The sequence below is a fragment of the Nymphalis io genome, chromosome 17, assembly GCF_905147045.1.
Source record: "Nymphalis io chromosome 17, ilAglIoxx1.1, whole genome shotgun sequence".
NCBI classification, from domain to species: Eukaryota; Metazoa; Arthropoda; class Insecta; order Lepidoptera; family Nymphalidae; genus Nymphalis; species Nymphalis io.
Window position 1 is genome coordinate 10,593,665 of NC_065904.1, and position 23,168 is coordinate 10,616,832.

The 23,168-nt window shown below is 37.2% G+C and overlaps 1 protein-coding gene across 1 annotated transcript; it reads right to left on the reverse strand.

The window, feature by feature from the left end:
- Window positions 1-2,836: 2,836 nt before the first annotated feature.
- LOC126775157 (WD repeat-containing protein CG11141) lies at window positions 2,837-22,992 on the reverse strand. The gene is made up of 10 exons (XM_050496946.1): window positions 22,576-22,992; window positions 21,320-21,483; window positions 18,665-18,788; window positions 16,900-17,063; window positions 16,537-16,672; window positions 15,909-16,108; window positions 15,606-15,709; window positions 6,857-7,122; window positions 6,181-6,422; window positions 2,837-5,624 (listed from the first exon to the last, which is right to left on the reverse strand). Exons 1-10 carry the CDS (start codon window positions 22,798-22,800, stop codon window positions 5,210-5,212), a joined length of 2,040 nt encoding a protein of 679 aa, XP_050352903.1. The 5' UTR covers window positions 22,801-22,992; the 3' UTR covers window positions 2,837-5,209.
- Between the last annotated feature and the right edge of the window lie 176 nt (window positions 22,993-23,168).

Genomic DNA, 23,168 nt, shown 5'->3' on the forward strand with positions numbered 1-23,168 from the left:
CCAAGTCTGTGCAAAACAATTTCTGCCAACCTTCGCTGCCACCGCTCAGAAATCCGGACGGATCGCTAGCTCACAGTCCGCAGGAGAAAGCCGACCTCCTGGCTAAACTCTTTGCCGACAACTCTGTGATCGATGATTGTAGTGCGCAGCCACCAACAATACCTTCATGTGGCCACACGATGCCTGACATCAAAATCAGGCAACGTGATGTGCGTGCGGAGCTGCAATCACTCGATATACGGAAAGCTAGCGGTCCCGATGGAATACCAGCCATTGTGCTGAAGAAGTGCGCGGCGGAGCTGTCTCCTGTGTCAACGCGCCTGTTCCAACTTTCTCTCTCTTCGGGATGTGTGCCGGAGGCTTGGAGAAGAGCTAATGTGCAAGCGGTTCCCAAAAAAGGGGATCGGTCTGACCCGGCAAATTATCGGCCAATAGCTATCACCTCAGTACTTTGTAAGGTGATGGAACGGATTTTAAACAACCAACTGATCCATTACCTAGAAGATCACTGTCTAATTAATGATCGTCAGTACGGGTTTCGACCAAAAAGGTCCACAGGTGATCTTCTAGCGTACGTAACGCACCTCTGGGGTGAAGCTATCGACAAGCATGGAGAATCGTTGGCTGTCAGCCTCGATATCTCCAAGGCTTTCGACAGGGTCTGGCACAGAAGTCTTCTCTCCAAGCTACCGGCATATGGTCTGTCTGCTCAGCTATGCACCTGGATTGCCAGCTTCCTACACAAGCGTAGCCTTCGTGTTTTAGTAGATGGTTGCGCTTCACAATTCTATGTAGTGAATGCTGGCGTCCCCCAGGGATCTGTGCTATCTCCCACACTCTTTCTTTTGCATATCAATGATATGCTCTCCCTTGGGAACATACATTGCTATGCAGATGATAGTACAGTGCATGGTGGATACCACGGACGCGCAGTGGCTGGGCGGGCGGAAACTGAGGAGAGGCGGGAGAATCTTGTTATTGAAAATTTGGCGATGAGCTCTAATGTCCTATGACATTAGAGCTCATCGCCAAATGGGGTTCTGATAATCTTGTTGAGTTTAATACCAAGAAAACACAGGTGTGCGCTCTCACAGCGAAAAAGTCACCATTTTACCCTCATCCCTCCCTCTGTGGCACACCGCTGATGATACAAAGCAAAATCGCCATGCTGGGGATGGACGTTCGCTGCGACCTTAGTCCAAGGGATTACATCGAGGCTATTATAAAAACAGCTTCACGAAAACTCGGAGTTCTGAACAAGGTGCGGCGTTTTTTCACGCCACAACAACTGTGCCTGTTATACAAAACACAGGTACGGTCTTGCGTTGAATATTGCTCGCACCTTTGGGATGGCTCCGCTAAGTACCTAATGGAGGCCTTGGACCGGTTGCAGCGACGTGCAGTACGCATTATTGGCGACGTAAAGGTCACAAACACCCTTGAACCTTTACAATTGCGTCGCGAGATAGCAGCACTGAGCGCTTTCTATCGACTGTATCATGGCGAGTGCTCTGAGGAATTATTCTCTCTAATTCCTGCTTCCCCCTTCCTTCTTAAGTCCACGCGAGCTCGTTCTCGATGTCACCGCCTAACTGTGACATCAATTCCATCGCGCACAAAGAAATTTGGCAACTCCTTTCTTTGTCGCACTACCAAAGAATGGAATTCCTTACCAGCTCACGTGTTCCCCTCCTCTTACAACCCGGGTTCCTTCAAACGAGGCGTGAAGAGGCATCTTTTTTTTTTATATTCGCCGGGAGGGCAAATGACTCTACTCCACCTGATGGTAAGTGGTAGTAGAGTCCAAACGCGACGACGGCCAGTACAGACGGGAAAAACGTTCTGCACTAGCCGCCTTCGCCTTGCCGGCCCGCAAGATGAGCTCAAACAGCGTGGGTATGGTGGGGGTGTGCACCGCTGAACGACCGTTATTTCTTATTTGCGCTACCATTGGAAAAATTAGGAAAAGAGACGTGAGGCGAGCGACGTATTGCCACGATAGGGATGGGCAAAGTATGGAGGCGTGTTTTCCCAAATGTTTGCCAAAAAGGAAAATATACTGATCCGCCGGACGGAAGGGCCCCCGAACCCCCCCGGAAGTGGCCGCCGGGACCCCACCTTCCGGTCACCAACCGGCACGACGGTCCATCCCGATACTATATACATAAGATTGAAATATACTTAAGATTGAAAGACGTAAGTGAAATATGTAGTTTTTGAATCCACCAATCGTCTTATATTTCACTGCTGATATAAGACTTCTCTATTTCGATTTAACTAACGAAATATTGTCCTTTTTATTTGTATAATATGCCTTTTAAAACGAAAAGTAAACATTTAAAAAAATTGGTTGAGCACTTCTGGAGTTTTTAATTTTTTTTTTATACTGGCACATATAAATACTGGTGGTAGAGCTTTGTGCAAGCTTGTCTGCGTAGGTACCACCCACTCATCAGATATTCTACCGCAAAACAGCAGTACTTGGTATTGTTGTGTTCCGGTTTGAAGGGTGGGTGAGCCAGTGTAATTACAGGCACAAGGGACATAACATCTTAGTTCCCAAGGTTGGTGGCGCGTTGGTGATGTAAGTGATGGTTAACATTTCTTACAGTGCCAATGTGCCACTTACCATCAGAAGGCCCATATGCTCGTCCGCCTTCATATTCTACACAAAAAAAAATATACAGACCGCCGACGGGCAGGAGGGGTCGCTTGCAGTGTGGCGGTAACGTGGCTATTCTCTGATCAGCAACGAATGGCTTAAGATTGAGATGTCATACAGAATTTGCCATATCGGCTCTGTAAATATAAATTTATTAAAAATAAAATGTCAATGCGCTTTGTAACAATGTATTTATAAAAACCCAATTATTACATTCATAAAAAGGTCATTTTATATCTACACATACAGAATTATATTATTTTCATGATCATAAGACACCAAGATAAATCAAATATCAAAATGGAATGTGTACAAAACAGTGAGAAATAAATCATGCCTCATTGGAGATTCAAGGTTTACATTAAATAGTAGACAGACAACGGACTGAAACGTGGCTTTAATAAAGTTTCACAAATAATAATTCCATACATTAAGTCTGAGACCTGGCGCTAAAAGGGCCAATATCAATAACCCTTACATTTGATAATCAGAATTATATAATTATGCCAATTTGCGTAACTTTGATGTTATTAGTAACGTTAACCATATATCATGTTAGTACAAATAAATTTATTATTTTTTAAATAATTAGCAAATGGCAAAATGTGGTTTTAGTATATTTTAGTCAAAGAGGTATTTGAGCCCTTTTAGCACCAGGCCATCGAAATATAAAACGTTTTTTCTAATACATATATTAAAATCTATTGTTTTGTTAGATTTTTTATATGAAACCATGGTGTCAGTATTCAATCATTGTTTCATAGCACGAATATCACTAGAAAGCTATTACTTAGGGTGGTTACAGGCGGCGCCACGACAAAATCGGAACTCTGTCGCCTGACGGTCGATTACCGTTGTGATAATTAAGTTACCGCTCGCCTGACGGTGACCGATTTGTCGCGAATATAGAGGTGGCGGTTTTCAAAATTGCGCTCTGTTGGCCGCCTCGTATATAAGCATACATAGTGTGAACACAAACAGTTATAAAACTACACAAGTGCTGCTGTAATTGAACTATTTTCATTCTTTTATAGTTAATACATTACGTGCAACATCAAAGAATGAAATAATTTGAAGATCAATTGATATATTTACAAACATACTACATACATATATTGATTGAGCCGAGACAGCGTAGTGGTCAGAACACATAAATATTAACCAATGATTTCGGGCTCAAAGCCAGGCAGACTATTGAATTTCATGTGCTTAATTTATGTTATTAATTCGTCCCGTGCTCGGAGGTGAAGGAATTCTACCACATGTGTACACTGACCCGCATTTGAGCAGCAGTAGAATAAGCTACAAGCCCCCTGCAAGGGGAGGAGGCCTTAGCCCAGCATTGGGAAATCTAAGGCTGTGACTACTATATTGATACAATTCCATGAATAAAATATACAACGAAAAGAAAACATTACGCGAGTTCTTACTTTTAATAAAAAAATAATTTTCTTAATGTAAGCATCAAATCAAATATATTATTGTAGCTATTTATATAACTATAATTATATATACATATAACAAAATGCTCGAATACCTGTAATACTTGAATGGCATTGCGTTATAAAATGTAAATAAAGATACTATGATAATTACGAAATAAATACTAATTAACTTAAAACGATAATGGTCTTTGTGATAATCAACATCAACCATTTAGCTTCATCCGAATACTTTGTACTGTTCATTTGATCATTTAATTAAAAAGCAAAATTGTTAAGTTAGCGTTCGTTTTGCGAGTATAAGCTATTTTCTATTCGTGATGTGTCTGTGTTATCTGTGGTTTGGTTAAGCTAATATGTAATATATAATCTACTAGTTTTTTCCCGCGGAGGGAGGCAGGTATGAGGTAAAAAAAAGTAACCATGTCCTTCCTTAAGATTCAAGCTTGCTTAATATCATTTCATCAAAATGAGTTCAGTGGTTTAGCCGTGAAAGCATAATACTAGCATTTATAATATTAGTATAGTACGTATATTCTGCATATTCATTTCAATAGAATTTACTATAATGCTGGTATTTTTTTTTAAATTACTCTATGACTTAATACAACTATTTTTCAGCAATTTATAAAAAATAAAAACAATAATTGCACGCCTCAATCGAGTTGGTGCTGACTGTACTTCGCAGCTTATGACACTTCGCTATCTCAATGACTTTTTATTCAACATAAGTGATGTAAAGGGCCTCTATCGGAGAACAAACTATATGTTCTTTGATAAAACCCCTTTAATCGACACCTAATGATATTTGCTATTACAATTAAGAAATCAAAACACAACACGTTAATTTCTGTTTGAGAGAACACGCGGTAACATTCACAAAATATAACTAATTGACTTTTTTTTAGTAACATCGAATATTTTAGATAAATTATCAAATCCGTTGTTTAATTATAATTTTTCTATATATGTTTATTCTTTTTACTATGAACGTTTTTACTGTGGGCGTAATTTTGGATTTTTATATTACAATTCCTATTGAAATGAGCTGCATGTTCTAGCGTTAAGCATCGCGTGTCAATGAATCCTTGGCTAATTTGCAGCATCATATGACTTCCCATTCACTGTCCAAATGGTCGTCAGGAGATATGAGGCTTGTCGCGTCTTTAACGCCGTTCTTTATGTCTAATTTTAATTGAATATTTTCTAAATTCCAGTTATTGGGCATTTTTACAACTTTAGGAACTAAGTCTCCAGGTTCGATTTTCTTCTGTGCTGGTTCGGTTTTCGAAACCGCTTTTTCGGTTATTCGTTTTTCTGGTTGCGTTGTGAACTCCCGCGGAGGTTGTACTGGTTTATCAAAATCTTGCTTTTTCGGGCTCGCTATGACGTCATTTTTAAGTTCTTTCACGGCGGGACTTTTAATACTTAGAGATTCTAAATTTAGCATTTTCGCGAGAATTTTCTCCTTTTCTTCAATCTGTTGTTCCAAAAGATCGTCATTTTGCTGCGGTATATTACTGGAACATAAAAAAATTAAATTAGTTTAATGATAATTATAATATGTAAAATCTGTTAAATATTGATATTGTAATGTTTGTCTTTTTATTATTAATGGTCTTGTATTTATGATCCCTGTTTGGTCGAAATAAATTGAATTTTATTATTATTATAAAATAATTGCTGCATGGCGTATTACTTATATTAGAAACAGTCATGTCTATGTGCATTGTTAAGGATATTTTCTGAACATCTTTTGAACCAGCTCTAATGCAAGGGTATGAATCGCTTAAATCAAAGACAGTGACGGCGCGTGAAGGGAACTGGTGAACAGGGCGATTACTTAGGAGATTTGGGACTTCAACTTTATAATAGCGATTCGTAATAGAGATAGAAGCATTATGGACAGATTGGAAACCATGCAGACCAGATAGACTTAGTGACACACGACAAGAAAAAACACAAACAAAAATAGTAATCCTAAAATTTTGAGTGTGACGTTGCCGATGTGAAAAACATGGAGGCACCAAATACTAAAGGCATAGGCATCCAACTACCAAAAATCTCTCGAATTACCCATAAACAGAGATATTCATGACGCAGGGGCTAGTGTAGCTCACGCAGTCCGGTTTCCGGACCGGGGTGGCCACTCGCGGGGTGTTCGGTCCAGAGCCAGACTCCTTCCTTCGGCTCCGGCGGCTGCTATGTATGAGTTCCTCGTCATATTTCTTCTCCATTATGCTGTTGTACAATTTCAGCTTCTTCTGCAGCTCCTCGGACTTCACTCGTCGGATCTCTTCCGCGTCGCTCGATACGTCCTTGAAATTCGCAGACGGATTTTAAAGGTGTCGGCATAGACGACGGGACAAATGAAATAATTTAGTGCGAAATAATTTTAGTATATTATACTTTATTATTAAAAAGAAACCTTATTATATTTATCTTTATATTAGTAACAGCCTGTGAATGTCCCACTGCTGGGCTAAGGCCTCCTCTCCCTTTATGAAGAGAAGGTATGGAGCATATTCCACCACGCAGCACCAATGTAGGTTGGTGGTCTTTATATTAAGGTGTCCTTAATAAGGTATGAAGATATTTTATTGATTTGAATAATAAAATATTTAAGTATTTACTTTTATAAAAAAGTCAAATAGTCCATAGCAATTTGTGGTAGCGAAGGGTTGATTTTTATATCTAAAAATATAAGAAAGTATCGAGGGAGGACAAAAAAATATCGATATTGTTTGCTAACCTTGAACTCGTTGATAATGGATTCCAGCACGTTGTCTGATATATCCAGCGGGAGGTGCTTTATGGGGGGCAGCTCGAAGCACTCCTCGCCGGACGCGACGAGGCCCGCGTCGAGGGTCTCGTTGCGCGTGAACATCGAGATGGGCTGCTCGAGCACGCTGGAGATGTAGGGGACGGTCTGGTCGAGGTGCGTGAGGTCGCGCACCGTGTTGACGGCGTGCTGCAGCGACGACGTGAGCGATTTCGTCATGAGGTTCGCCGGCTCGTCTGGTGGAAAAGAAGTTCAAATTTCTACCACTTCTGTCCTTAGATGAAACCAAAAAATAAAAGATAATTTCATGAAGCCCATTCAACTTGACTTCTGTAACACAGTTTCCTGATCAAGAAGTTCACTAATTGAAATTATAAAATATAAATATATTTCAATCACAGGAGGACAAAACCTTCACGATGGTCGATGATGGTTGAGATCTTGAATAATCTGTGCCGTTTGATGTTTAGTATGGATTCAGCTTTTTGGTGTCGGTACAGTTTTTATTGAAACTTTGAAAGTAAATTTAATTAAAAATTAAAGTCAATATAATTAGTTCAATTGAATAGTGTTGTATTGTAAATAAATATATATTCATTAAAAACTGTTCGTAGAGCATAATATAGCAAAGCTATTTGCTTCACGCAAATTGCATGAAATATTATTTATTTATTTTTTCCGGGAAGGCAAATGACTACTCCGCCTGATGGTAAGTGGTAGTAGAATCCAAATGCGACGACGGCCAGTACAATCGGGAATAATGTTCTGCACTAGCTGCCCCCGCCTTGCTTGCCCGCAAGATGCCTCTTCACGCCTCGTTTGAAGAAACCCGGGTTGTAAGAGGAGGGGAACACGTAAGCTGGTAAAGAATTCCATTTTTTTGGAGGTGCGATAAAGAAATGAGTTGCCAAATTTCTTTGTGCGCGATGGAATTGATGTCACAGTTAGGCGATGACATCAAGAGCCAGCTCGCGTAGACTTATGAAGGAAGGGGGAAGCAGGAATTAGAGAGAATAATTCCTCAGAGCACTCGCCGTGATACAGTCGATAGAAAGCGCTCAGTGCTGCTATCTCGCGACGCAATTGTAAAGGTTCAAGGGTGTTTGTGACCTTTACGTCGCCAATAATGCGAATCTAAAGTTTGTTTATGTTTTCTCCTTCTTCGATTGGAATAGACAATACGTCCTTAACTAAACACATCCAAATAATATAACAAGCTTGTTAAGAGCACACGAATCGCTTCAGCCTTTTTAACGACCTTCATTAAATATCCTCAATTCTATTATCAACCCGAAGCATACCTATTACGTGCAATCAACGTAAACTGAAACAAACCACACAACTTCCTTTTTTGGTTTAATCTAATGTTCTGTATTATAAAATCAAAAATAACATATTCTATAACAAAATGATAATTCAATTTTTATGTTCATGTCGTATAACATACCATAATATAATAATAAAAAAAATAATAATGTATAAATATGTTTCTTCAAAATACTGTTTCCACATATTTTGTATATAAATATTGGGTAATATATGCAGAATTCAGACTATTTACTTAGTTTTTATTATATTATAAATCATATTATATATTTCATATGATTTATAAGTGATTAATGTCTATTTTAAGCTTTACAGTTTGTTAAGCGATATCTAACAGAGCCATTGCTCATAAAAATAAAATTTAACTAAAAATATATATATCAATATTCTACTATTGAAATAAAAAAAGCAACATAAGCAAGAAATAAATACTATAAAAAAGGTATTAAAATAAAAATGCAAAAAAATAATGTAAAAATATATATATATTCAAAAAGTACAATGGCCGTGTTGACATCGATTTAAGTAATACAGTTTGGTATAATCACTTACTTATATAAAAACTAAACCGCGTACAACTTAACACGCGTTAGAGAAGTGAAACTTTTTTGCCTCACAAACGTTACGTACTGAAACGTTGCAAATTCGACGTTGAAATTGATTGGGGAAAAATGTTTCACTTCTAAAGAAATGAAAAAAATTAATAACGTCAAATACTCATTCTAACCCTTAGTAAGTACGAAATGGTTTGTTTTAAACGAAAAGGATTCCATTTAGGTAACATTTGTATAAGTATGTATATATGTATTGTAAAGAAACACAATTGACTGTTAACGCAAACGTATCCGAATGAACGAACAACGTTATACAAAACAGCTGTCAGTCAGTAATTGTGCTATATAATTCCTAGCATAAATAAATATTTTCATTCAATCATTTTATTTATATCGGTTATAGTATAATTTTTAAATATCGAATGTATTTATAAAATGCTTATTGATGATGCCGTCCTGACCGATTTCGGCTACGGCGATCACTCTTAAAGGAGATTAGCCACTGCGCGGGACATATTATAGTGCAAAATTGTGTGCGTAAACACATGTCTATTGCCTCACTCTCATAGTCCGACACGATCGGAAAGAGTTCAGGCGCAAGACCAACGGTTTTACTTGCTTTCCGAGACACGGGAGAGTACACACTTCCAACTTCCAGACTCTTGGCTGCTACTGAGAATTTCATGACAGAAAATCGTAATAATTTTTTATCGGCCCGATCCGGGACTCGAGCCCAGGACCTCGGCATCTACCACCTTACATCTAGCCTCGAGACCAACGTGGCAGTCGAATTTTTATTAAAATAGTAATAGAAACGGAATGTTCATATTTTTTTCACAGTGTCTTTATATACTTCAAGATGAGATTATATATTTAGATTATTACTCAACTAAACTCAAATCATATTAAAAAATAAAATCTAAGAATTATAATTTCATTGGAAGTTCTTGTTACTAATTTACTAAAATTGTTAATATGATTAATAACAGCGCCGATTTGGTTGTACACATTCTCTGAACTAATAATTAAGTAACATCCTGTCAAATTCCCACAGCTGGGCTAAGCCCCTTTAGGCTATTTTTTTATAGTATAGGTAGGAGGACGAGCACATGGGCCACCTGATGGTAAGTGGTCAAAAACACCCATAGATAAAAGACATTGGCATTGTAAGAAATGTTAACCATCGCTTACATAGCCAATGCGCCACCAACCTTGGGAACTAAGATGTTATATCCCTTGTGCCTGTAATTACACTGGTTCACTCACCCTTCAAACCGGAACACAACAATACCAAGTACTGCTGTTTTGCGGTAGAATATCTGATGAGTGGATGGTACCTACCCAGACGAGCTTGCACAAAGCCCAACCACCAGTAGGCTCTCCTTTTAAAGAAGGATACATACAACTATCAGTGGAGCTCGCCTGGGTTTGAACACGCAATCATTGGTTTACATTTACGCATGCAAACCACCGAACAATATTAACTCCGTACTATTTTTTATTTTTATTTAAACAATAATGATGTATGTTCCGGTTTGAAGAACGAGTGAGCCAGTGTAATTACGGGCTCAATGTGCTGGCGACACATTAGTATTATAACGATCGTGTCAACCAAATTGCGTTACATACGTGTACTCATGAGTACAGTAACAACAACAATTAACATATACATAAGATCCCATAGTTGTCTGAGTATTGTCGTTGCGCAGGAGTGCATAGATGTGTTTTTTTTATATTTGCCGGGACGTCAAATGACTCTACTCCACCAGATGGTAAGTGGTAGTAGAATCCAAACGCGACGACGGCCAGTACAGTCGGGAAGAATGTTCTGCACTAGCCGCCTTCGCCTTGCCGCCTCGTTTGAAGGAACCCGGGTTGTAAGAGGAGGGGAACACGTGTGTGTTTATATAGACAGTGTCTATGTGTGAAACTATATTTCGTGGTTGAACAATAAATAGAGATTAGCGATGGCGCTCTTTTTTACTAGTGGGACAAATATATGATAGCAAATCGAGATAGCCAAGTCAGATTACTTTAGATATTCTGTACAACCAATCAGCATCAAGATAATAATAACAAAATAAATTCGTGCATTCGTCCTATTATCAAATTATTTTACATCACAACCGAAAGAGCCGTGTCGTATCCCTAAAAGTAGCAATTACCTAGCACCTAATATTTTTATTTGTATACTAATAAATATAAAAAAATATATATTTATATACATATTTGGATTAATTAAAAATTAACGGCTTTACCTATAAATTAAGCAAGTGTTAAGTTAAAAAAAGCCGTCTTCTGTCAAATCAGTGATGACATAAGGAGAAAGTGTCTAACTAAATATCCGCTAAATAAAGTTTATAAGGAAAACAGATAATTACGATATTAAAATTAATTACATTTTCGTTAGACTAGATCATGAAAAATATGTATAAAAATTATTCACGAGGAAATTCACAACGACGTTAACTTTTTTTTTTATATTTGATGACACAGAAAACAAACGTAGTAGATAAAAATATTTCATTTTGTCTATTTGCGTTATATAATAAATTATAGTGTCCATAATTCCATCGACTACTTTATGAGCTCAAGTCAAGAAATTCTTGCCACGTCACCATGACCTCTTTATACCGTAATTATTATAATTTGATCTAAAAGTCTGATCTTCTCTGTCTTTTCTAGACGAGATTTTTATGACTGAAACACTAGTGACTATAATATTGTTATCCCTGTCTTTTTTTTTAAGCTACTAAAAGAAAAACGCACTAGGCGTTATGAGCGGGCTTCAAACCCCCGCCCATCTGGGGGCGCATACACTTGTCGGAAGTGCGGCCGGGGGATCCTCTCTCGCATTGGTCTTTTCAGTCATGAACGCAAGTGCCTTCGCGATGCCGCTTAAATCATCTGTCAAAGATGCAGAGGCCTATATATATATATATATTGTCTTTTTTTAAGTAACTTTATTTGGCGCGAACGGGATAAAACTTTTGTGCACAATTATTCCACAACGGCGAATTCCTTATTTAATATATATTAAGGCACATATAAGTTCGATGTTTGAGTACTTATGGCACTTAATTATGAAGTTTCGACCTAAATATTAAAATTACATAAACATCATACTATCAGTGATGCGGTTATTCATTTTATTATGTTGTTCTTGAAAATATCGCACGACAAATAGTTTGAAATTCAACGTGAAATTAAAAGTATCTATGGATATCTTAGATATTTTTTTTTTTAAATAATATATTATCTTTATCTTTGAATAGAGCACGACATGTTGTTGCCTTGTCGCTATCACGATAGAGTGTAGGTACGGCACAAAATGGAATAACTTTGATTTTGCGATGTTTTGCAACGTGATTATGTCAAATATCTCGGTGTCCTGCCGGCGACACATGCTAGCTGAGGCATGTCATCGCGAACATGATTTCTTCCTTATCCTGTCAACGCGCCGAGTTGACGGAGAGTGACAGTGACAGTGACAGTTGACACGCAATATTTTAATACTTGATGGTGTGAACAACAAGTCATTGCCCAAACATTTTCGGGTACACTGACTATTCCCCACTCCCACAAGCTACATAGAGATAAATAAGTAAATTTTCACTCTACTTAAAAGTAAACAGACGATCATCGTTCAGTGCCAGTGGACTATGGACGGCTCATTAGCATAAAGCGTATCGCCTTCGAAAAATTGACATATGACCTTTTGATGATTGAAGCATACGTGAAATTTTCACCGAGAAGTAAAAGTGCACACAGATACAAATTTCATGGTTACACATACAGTTGTATATTATATAGACGTTAAACGTCTACAGCAGTGTTTCCCAACGTGGGGCCCACGCCCCACAGGGCGGTAATTTGATAGTTAAGGGGGCAATTTAAAAATGGACTCGACACGACTTTAACCCCTTCGCTTTGGGTTATTTAAATGCAATGCTAGATATCGGTGACAAATTAAACAAAAAAAGGCAAATTCTTAAAAAAATGCTGTAAATAATTATTAGGTATAATTTCGTTTGGAAGTTACCAAATTATCAACTGGGTAATTAGAGTCGCTGAGTAAACTTTGTCGGGGATTCACCACAATTTCATAGTGATTTCTTCCTAAAACTGATCATTTATATTTAAGGGAACAAAACAATTTTTAAAAGTAAAAAATTTTGTATGGGGGGGCATACAAATTTTAGAAATGTTAAGTTGGGGCATGGCCTAAAAAAGGTTGGGAAACACTGGTCTACAGCGAAAACGCGTCGAAAATTTAAAAGTACTGTAGACAGAATAATATACACCTGACTGACCAGTCACAACCTGATCCTATGAAAATCGTGGACTTATCGTAACAGCGAAAGAACAAGAAAACAGGGTTTTATTCATTAATGTGTGAATGAATTACAAAGCCGATAAATTCTAATAATTTTCTATATCATACATAACTTTTGTGTATTATAAAATCTGAAAATTCTATTTTAATAGATTTTTCATATCAAATTGTTTATTCACGGACGGACAAATAGAATAATACTTAAGATAGAAATAACGCACAACCATGCGGCAAAAATAAACACAAAATAATAATAATATCCTGGGACATTATTCACACACGGCCATCTGATCCCAAATTAAGCTTGTACAAAGCTTGTGCTATGGAAACCAGACAACTGATATACTACATATATTACTTTTCTTTTGTAAATATATACTTATATAGATAATTACACCCAGACTCAGGACAAACAGACGTGTTCATGCACATAAATGTCTGCCCTGGGTGGGAATCGAGCCCACAACCTTCAACGTGAAAGGTCTACCTACCAACCACGCCAACCAGCCCGTTATGTACAATTAATCGCAAAAATAATATAATAAGTACACTTGCTTTAAATAGCTCACAATAAGTCAATAGTAAAACACTTTTGCTGCTAACTGTACTTTATCACTTAAAGTACGTCTAAGTAACACAATTTTGGTCGAGGCGATTCTAAGAGGGAATAGACAATTTTATATTTTTTTATTTAACTGGTAACCAATGCGTTCTTCGATACGATACTATTTTTGGTTATCATTAAGCGCGATGCGTTCGTTAGCATCGGCGTAGCCAGGATAATGATCGCTAGAGAGAGAAAAAGGCGGATTTTAAAACCTTAATACTACAACAATTTTTATTAATTTTTTTTTTGTTTGTGTGAAAGGGAGAGGAGATTTTATAAATACTAATAATTCCTTCCCTTTTTTATTTCAAATTATTAGCGATATAATGTATTTGTCTCACCTGCCTGGCTACGCCCATGTTCATTTTATTCTAACAATAATATTTACATAAAATACTCATGCAATACAATGAAAACAAAATTAAAAATAACATAAAAACTACACTAAACTCTAGGAAGCTATAAAATTAAACTATGGCCAAACATCGCTGAATACAATCTAAGAACATTAGGAATTGAATATTGGTGCCGGTGAGAATCGACGAAACAAATAGACAAAATCTCTAAACTAAACTAATTTAACTAAGTAAACTAATTTAGTGTGTATATATATATATATATACACACTAAGTTAGTGTCTTATTCTATTATATATTGTTGAAAGAGTTAGCAATTTTATTTATGTTAAATTAGTTTATTAAAGATTATACTTCAGTGTCGGAACCAATATTTATATATAAACTAGGTAGGTGGCAAATGGGCCACCGGATGGTTAATGATCACCATCGCCTATAGACATTGAGGCTGTAAGAAATATAAACCATTTCTTACATCGTCAATGCGCCACCAATCTTGGGAACTAAGACGTTATGTCCCTTGTGCCTGTAATTATACTCACTCACGCTTCAAACCGGAATACAACAATACCAAGTACTGCTGTTTTGCGGTAGAATATCTGATGAGTGGGTGGTACCTACCCAGTAAGGCTGGCACAAATTCTTACCACCGAGAAGAAGTACTATTTTAAGGACGTGTATTGTTAGTAAAAAAAGCTCAATCTACACGAACAAAGCCGAGAGAAACTGGCAATTTTTCCCGCCAAAACAAGCGTGGTCTTAAAAAAGTATATATCTTAAAAATACTGAAGATATTTCAGTAAAATACTACATATAAACTAATATACATTATATATTGTAAATCCTCCTCGTAATTTTATAATGTTCTTTTTTTTAAAAAGTTTCGCTCAAAAAGTTTTTATAATAAATTATTTTTTATAAATTCTTAGAATTGGAATGTCTTAAGTACATTTTATTACATAATAATACATTATGTACTCGATCGTTACGATTAGAATTAATTTTAATAGAATTTGTATAAATATAAATGATAATCAATTAAAGAAATTGAAAAACTTTACCTTCCGTAACAAAAAATTACTAAATACCTTTGTTTAATATTTTAAGTCGAACCCTATACTAGTGCTACAAAGTTTAATTTAGCGTAACGATAAATGTCAGTTATAATATTTTATTTTTACGGAAGGCAGTTTTGAGATTATGAAGACGTTATACAAATTTTACTAAAATAAATTACAGGTACTTTGATTGGATTGGTTTGCTGTGAGAATGAGTGAAATGGTTCATGTGTGTGTTTGTGTGTGTATGAATTATGTTTTCTACGTTTTGTTTTAGATACGGACCTGTTGATATATTATGTATCTATGTTAAAGTGAATAATATTACGTTTTGGTCTGTCATCTAAATTAAAAAAGATTCCCGTCTTTTCAATTGGGTGTTTGTGTTCAATCATGTGGAGCGGTGGAGAGGTGGGAGGGCGGTAGGAGTGTGTCGGTGTGTCAGTGCGGAGTCGCGGTGCGAGCGCGGCGCGCCAACAGACCTGCGGCGAGCGCGGCGGGCTCGGGCGCGTGCGCGAGGCGCAGCAGCGAGCGCTCGCCCTCCAGCACGAAGATCTCGTCGCGGCTCACCGACACCGACAGGATCCTGCGCGCGTACCCACGTTTTGTATAATATTCGTATTTTAAAAGTGACGTTTTAGTGATCGTATCCCATGGTACGTTCCGGCTGGCAAACTGTGACGTCGTATGCGATCGGATTATGGCACCAATTTTTTTAAAAAGTAGCTATCTAAGTTGTGAAAATATGATATACGGACCCAACGACAGTTACGCGGTAAACTTACCTCCTGAGGTCGTCCACGACGGCCACGGCGGTGAGGGAGCGCGGGTCCAGGATGTAGAGCACGTGTTCGTTGTGCGACACGAGGAAGTGCTCCCGGAACACGAACAGCGGCCCAAAGTTGTACTCGCGCTCGGCGTGCGAATGCTTCCTCTGCGACGGGTTGAGGAGCTCGGCCACGGTGAGAGGATTCGATATCGCCTCCTGCAGACGTTTTACACCGTTTTACCGTAACAGCCTTTGAATGTCCCACTGCTGGGCTAAAGGCCTCCTCTCTTCTTTTTGAGAAGGAGGTTTGGAGCTTATTTCACCACGCTGCTCCAATGCGAGTTGGTGGAATACACATGTGGCAGAATTTCAGCGAAATTAGACACATGTAGGTTTCCTCACGATGTTTTCCTTCACCGTAAAGCAGGAGATGAATTATAATCACAAATTAAGCACATGTAAATTCAGTGGTGCTTGCCCGGGTTTGAACCCACGATCATCGGTTAAGATTCACGCGTTCTCACCGCCGGGCCATCTCGGCTCACCGTTTTAACGGGGGAAAAGTGATGGGTGATCAGAAAGTGATCCAGAGAAATGAACTACGAGTTTTGCGTGTAATCGGACAGATCCCCGGCGCTCGGTACCTTGAACAGCAGCGTCTGCTGCACGCGGCCGGCGGGGTCGGCGCGCCACACGCGCAGGCCGGGCCGCGCGCAGTACGCCGCCGCCGCGCCGCCGCTCGCGTACGAGTGCTGCAACACGGCGCCCAGCGCGCACAGGCTGCCGGGCGCGACACGCACACTACACTCGCCGCTGTTACGCATACCACACCACACCACACCACATCGCGTGATGCTTTGGCTTTAATTTAAACTTTATTTGAAACTTTTTTGTTGTTTCCATTAGAACGACATAGCGGTTCCCTCGGCTCTGGGTGTTTATTTTTTATTTAGCTACTCCTGATGTCACCGACTCGTTTGAACGGTGGACGGTAGCGCGAGCCTCACCTCTTCCGCTCCTTCTTGCCCAGCTGCGTGACGTGCCAGCGGTTGTCGCGCCGCTCGCAGACGATGCTGCGGTAGACGCTCGACACGAGCAGCGTGTTCTGGTAGTAGCTCATTTGAACTATCTCGTGCTCCTCGTTCACTATCTCCATAGATTTGCATAAATGCTGGAAGGGTAGATTTTTTTAAATCGACTATCGCAAACGTTTCTTTGTACACATACATGACGATATTCAATATAATGTAAACAAGTATGACGTCCTCCTGATCGGTTATATATTATTATAGATACATATTATTATAGATACATATGTATCGGAGTATCGGTTTACTAGTTTTCGCCTGCGGCTTCGCCCGCGCATTAGGGGAGGGGCAGGTGTAAGATATAAAAAGTAGCCTATGGGGCCTCTGGGGATTAAAACGTACTCAATACATAATTTTATCAAAATCGGTTCAGTGAGCCAAGTAAGCGTGACGGACAAACAGATTTACTTTCGCATTTTAAATAAAAGATTCAAAATAATTTACTTAACAATTAAAATAAATAATACGACGTACGATAATGTTATCAAAATCAATTTGTAATTGTTTACGCTTAACGTATAATGAGGCGGAAAACGATAAAAAAATGTTAGTTTATTAAACTGAAGTGATAAAACGAATCGTTGACTTTGTATATACGAGGGAGGTCAGAGAGGTGGGTGCCCTTTGTCTTTCGTCCTTTTGAACATGTTTTTCCTTCAACCCTTAATTCCAAATAAATAATATATATTTATTTGGATATATAATTCGATACGAAATTATATATTTTCCGTAATGTACATACGTATGTTTGTTTGTATTTAGTTAATAAGAACAATTATGGGTAGTATTAAGAAGAGTCACTTTTTTTTTACTAGTTATAGAAAGGCAGACTGGAAAATTAGCGACCTGATGGTATCCTATGGGTCACTGTAAGAAATAGTAAGCATCGCTTACATCGCCAAAGCACCACCAACCTTAGGAACTAATATATTATGTTCCTCGTGCCTGTAGCTACACTGGCTCACTCACCTTCAATACTAAATATGGGCATTTGGCGCTAGAATATATGATGAGTGGGTGGCACCTACCCAGATAGACTTGTACAACGCTCTACCACTAGCAGGTTGCCGGCAGTCAATCAGAATTAGACTGTAGAAAGAAGATTGTGTCACCATGTAGTGTCATGTAAACTCCCCCCTCAAGTCTCCCTCGCTTTTAAAAATAGTTCTTTATTTAAAATCGAAAAAAAGCAGAATATAGTTATCCCCTCACAAATAAGACTATGGACGATTTGTATATTTCCGAATCCGATCTTTCTCAAATCCCGAATTAAAATACGAGCATAATAATAATAATATCCTGGGACATTTTTCACACACGGCCATCTGATCCCAAATTAAGCTTGTACAAAGCTTGTGCTATGGAAATCAGACAACTGATTTACTACATATACTACTTTTCTTTTATAAATACATACTTATATAGATAATTACATCCAGACCAAGGACAAACAGATATGTTCATGCACACAAATGTCTGTCCTAGGTGGGAATCGAACCCACAACCTTCGGCGTGAAAGGCAAGTATCTACCAACCACGCCAACCGGCTCGTCGAGTATAGCGACCAGGAGACTGATGATGATCCTGGGGCCTCCTAATATGTTAACGATAAATATCTGCTTGGCTTCCTACTGCGACGTAGTTTGAGGAAACCTAATGCTAGTATAAGATATAACATTCTTACCATGTAAAAGTCGATTTCTGTCATAATGATAACTCCATTCTTGTCCCCGGAAAACAATCGCATTCCGTTCTTCGACCATTCTATCGCCGTTATTTTGCTTTTGTGTAGGTCGCCTATTGTGTACCTGAACATAAAATTAAACTAGTATCAATCTTTTTTTTGTATGATTCACATCATGGAGTCGATTTCATAATGAACTTTGTATTTTATAATTATACTAGCTACCCGTCCCGGTTTCGCACGGGTTGAATCATATTCTACGTAAAATGATCTACTGAATATATACTATATATGTCGAAAAAAAACCAAGCCGACTGAGAGCTCTACTGAATATAGTATATATAGTATATATTCAGTAGAGCTCTCAGTCGGCTTGGTTTTTTTTCGACATATTTAACATTTATCGTCATATTTCGTGCAATTTGCACAAAACCGTATTTTTTTTTTATAGAGTAGGAAGGCTGACGAGCATATGGGCCACCTGATGGTATGTGGTCACCAACGCTCTTAGACATATGCATTGTAAGAAATGTCAACCATTGCTTACATAGCCAATGCGTCACCAACCTTGGGAACTAATGTTTTATGTCCCTTGTGCCTGTAATTACACTGGCTCACTCACCCTTCAAACCGGAACACAACAATATCAAGTACTGCTATTTTGCGGTAGAATATCTGATGAGTGGGTGGTACCTACCCAGACGAGCTTGCACAAAGCCCTACCACCGTAATGAATTGTTTACCTAAACTTTACTCGTGAATCATTCCGTCCATTGGTGAAACAGAATGAACAACCGTTCTGTGGTTTTTGATTTTATCGCGTTCATACAGACAGACGCGGCGGGATTTTTTTTATCATATGTAATGATAAATTTGAACGCCACCGTGTGAACACATACAATTTTCTAAAATGTTAAATGTAATCTTACAATCATAGAATAAATTAATTTTGATTTTGAATCTGTTTTAATATTAAACATATATGTTTATAATATAATTAAACTTCCTTAAAAAAATTAATTAATTCGTGTTATAAAAATAATAAAATACAAACTATAGAAACCTAAATTGTTATATTAAAATTCACATAAAACGTCAAAGAATAGACTAAAGTGTTAAAATTTAAAGGCTTGTAAAAAAAATCTTTGTTTAAAACGTTCAATCAGTAATTTTCACATGTCTATCGTGTGATTTAATCGTAACGCTAACGGTTCGACGTGTGAATATAATTAATTATGGTATAATTCATGAAAATCACTGTTGGATTCATATTTTTTTCAAATTATCAGTACTTGAGTCCAAACTAATTTGTTCTTATAATTTAGTAATTTACTTTAAATTGCACGAAAAATCTTTTAAAATATAGATAAAAGACTCCTTTCTGAGAACAAGGAATCTGTTTTACAGATTTTTTATTGATGTTAGTAATCAGTAACTTCATTTTTAATAAGTAACAATATCGCGTCTATATAAAGCAATAATAAGCTGGAGATTTATATGCTTAGACGAGCTAATCTCCAGAACTGTGACTGAAAAGTAAAAGCCTATGAATGTCCCACTGCTGGGCTAAGCCCTCCTCTCTCTTTGAGGAGAAGGTTTTGAGCTTATTCCACCACGCTGCTTCAATGCGGATCGGTGGATACACATGTGACAGAATTCCAATGATATTAGACACATACAGGTTTCATCACGATGTATCTCTACCGCGATCATCGGTTATGTATCGTTTCTAACCTCTGGGCGATCTCGACTCTTATATAATTATGTCGATTTTTTTTTTATAAGTGCCGGGAGGGCAAATGACTCTACTCCACCTGATGGTAAGTGGTAGTAGAGTCCAAACGCGACGACGGCCAGTACAGACGGGAAAAACGTTCTGCACTAGCCGCCTTCGCCTTGCCGGCCCGCAAGATGCCTCTTCACGCCTCGTTTGAAGGAACCCGGGTTGTAAGAGGAGGGGAACACGTGAGCTGGTATACAGTATATTATTATACACGATTATATATTATATCATTATATTATACAGTATCAGCCAGAATATATACTAGTCCAATTTGAAAACAATATTCGTGTTACATAATCGAACAGGCGACACTTGTTCAGCGTCGAGCCGCAACTCCGACCGGTTTCGTATTACTTAGTATATAACCAGGAAACTAAAGACTTTCTTTCGGTCAAGTCGAGTTATTTTTTAGTGGTGTGCGCTTTCTATATTTCCCTTGCTTTGATTTATTATGATTATGTAATATAAATATTCAAATAATATTTTTTATAAATATACATGGTCCCTTATATTTAATAAATATATATTATTTTACTATAATTTATATGTTTTTATAGTGTTGATGTTTTTTAATTTATTCAAGTTATTTATAAATATTTGACGATTCATTAGCACAGTGCTTACTGTTACTAACTGCTGTGCCTATAGTAGCTGTATCAATCCCTGGTCATGACCAATTCACATTAACCACAAGGTTTTTATTTTCGAAACACATACACTCATTTAGTTAGGCTATTATAATGTCAATCAAGATGTTGTTTCATTCTTATATTTAGGCACAAGAGACTTTTAACAATAAAGCCTTTGAAAAATCTAAATCCATGATAAATTAAATTTAATAATTCTAATTCCTAGTTTGTAATTAAGCTCACCTTTCTACTTTGGGCTCGACTTTCGGTTTGAATGTGTCAGGTAAATTTTCGGGATGTTCTTTTGGGATCTGAAACACTGTGACCTGTCCTGCAGCATTTCCAGCTCCTACCATATAATCCACGGTGCTGACTATCTTCACATATGTGATAGGAGATGTTGAGGCCTGGAGTTACAATTACATAATTAAAAATTTAATTATATATTTTTTTACAATTACCTGTAACATTATAAAGTGTTCCATAGTGATCATCACATTACAGAGTGTTCCACGGTACACCTATAAAATGTCTCACTGCAGGGTAATAGTCCCCAAAGGTATACAGTTTCGCAGTTTACAGTTCGCCTCCTATTTCCTAATTTACTCAACTTCTAGTTGGAAGATATATGTACATGTAAGCAGAACTATATCCAAAACATACAGGTTCCTTTTTTATATTTTTCTTCACAACGGAGCATGAGATACAATATAAACTAAGCACTCGAAAAGTGAGTGATGCTTGTGATGAAACATGCACTCTTTAATTTAGATACACAAATTCTATCCTAGTAGCGTAGTTGCATTCAATCTTATTACACTAAACTCATAGCAATAAAAATAGATAGTATAGGTAAGTTATATTATTATGAGTGTATACAACAGCCTATAAAGAGAAACAAACAAATTGAAAATATAAAATAATATTGCAAGTCATTATCATTAGTTAAGTTAGAATGTAAAAATTAGAAAATATTTTAATATAAGAAAGATTTTAAAACCCAATAAAAAAATAAAAATAAATGTTTCATACATTTACAAAAACATAAGCAAGTTATGACATTAATAAAACTTAATGATTTTAACCCAAATAGATAACGAGGAATATTTCTAGAGAATGTTAATTCTAATTGTCTCAACAGATTCTACATAAATGCTTTAAGTATCTGTTATCTGCTTATTGTTTACTTAAAGTTTTATATCATATAAATATTTTATTTCCAGGACTATTTGATTCAAAATTTAACTTTGCAAACTGTATATATTGTATAAAAACCATTCATTTTTTTTTTTCATTAATTTATAAAAGAAAAGTGTCTGTAAATTTTTCAATAATTAAAATTTTCAGAAATAAATTAGAAAGACGCCTTGAGATAAGACACTATACAAATTATGGATCAATACTGTATAAATTAAATAGGATTTTGAAACCTATCGAAACTATCGGCAAAGTGTTACAAGGTGAAGGAAAGCCAAGTGAACATATGGGGAAGTACTTACTTCGCATCTCAGTCGCTGAATGTTCCCTTTTTTCCTATCGTACCAGTAGACGAGGCCGACATTAGTACCAAGAGCAATATATTCGCTGACTGCGTCCACACAAGTCAAACACAATTCGTTAGAAAATAATCCAGTCTGAATTCTAGGAGGTATTAAATTTAGAATATGTGAACAAGGTGTCCATTCTCTTACGAAACCCTCTTCGGCACCGCTCGTTACTTCCATCTTCGCTTACTCAAAATAGTTCAATAAATAAGGAGAGTCCCTTTTTAATAGTAAAATCATGACTTCATTGTATATATTTTTTATACGAACAGTTTAAACTTTCAACTTTCAGACTTCTGTTCTTATAAACAACGTACTCTGTGGCGAACAGCCTGTTTTGACGTTCTGCATTTAGAATTTTTATCAATTATTATTGGCTTTCAGACTAATGTGAACTGCTACTGTCACTTAATCACTATTGGACCAATCATTAAATTACTTTGACATATTTCCGCTCTATCATTTAATCTCTTATTTAATTACTTTCTATTTGATCTGTAATTTTATTAATAACATAAATGTTTATTTACAATAGAATGTTATGTAGT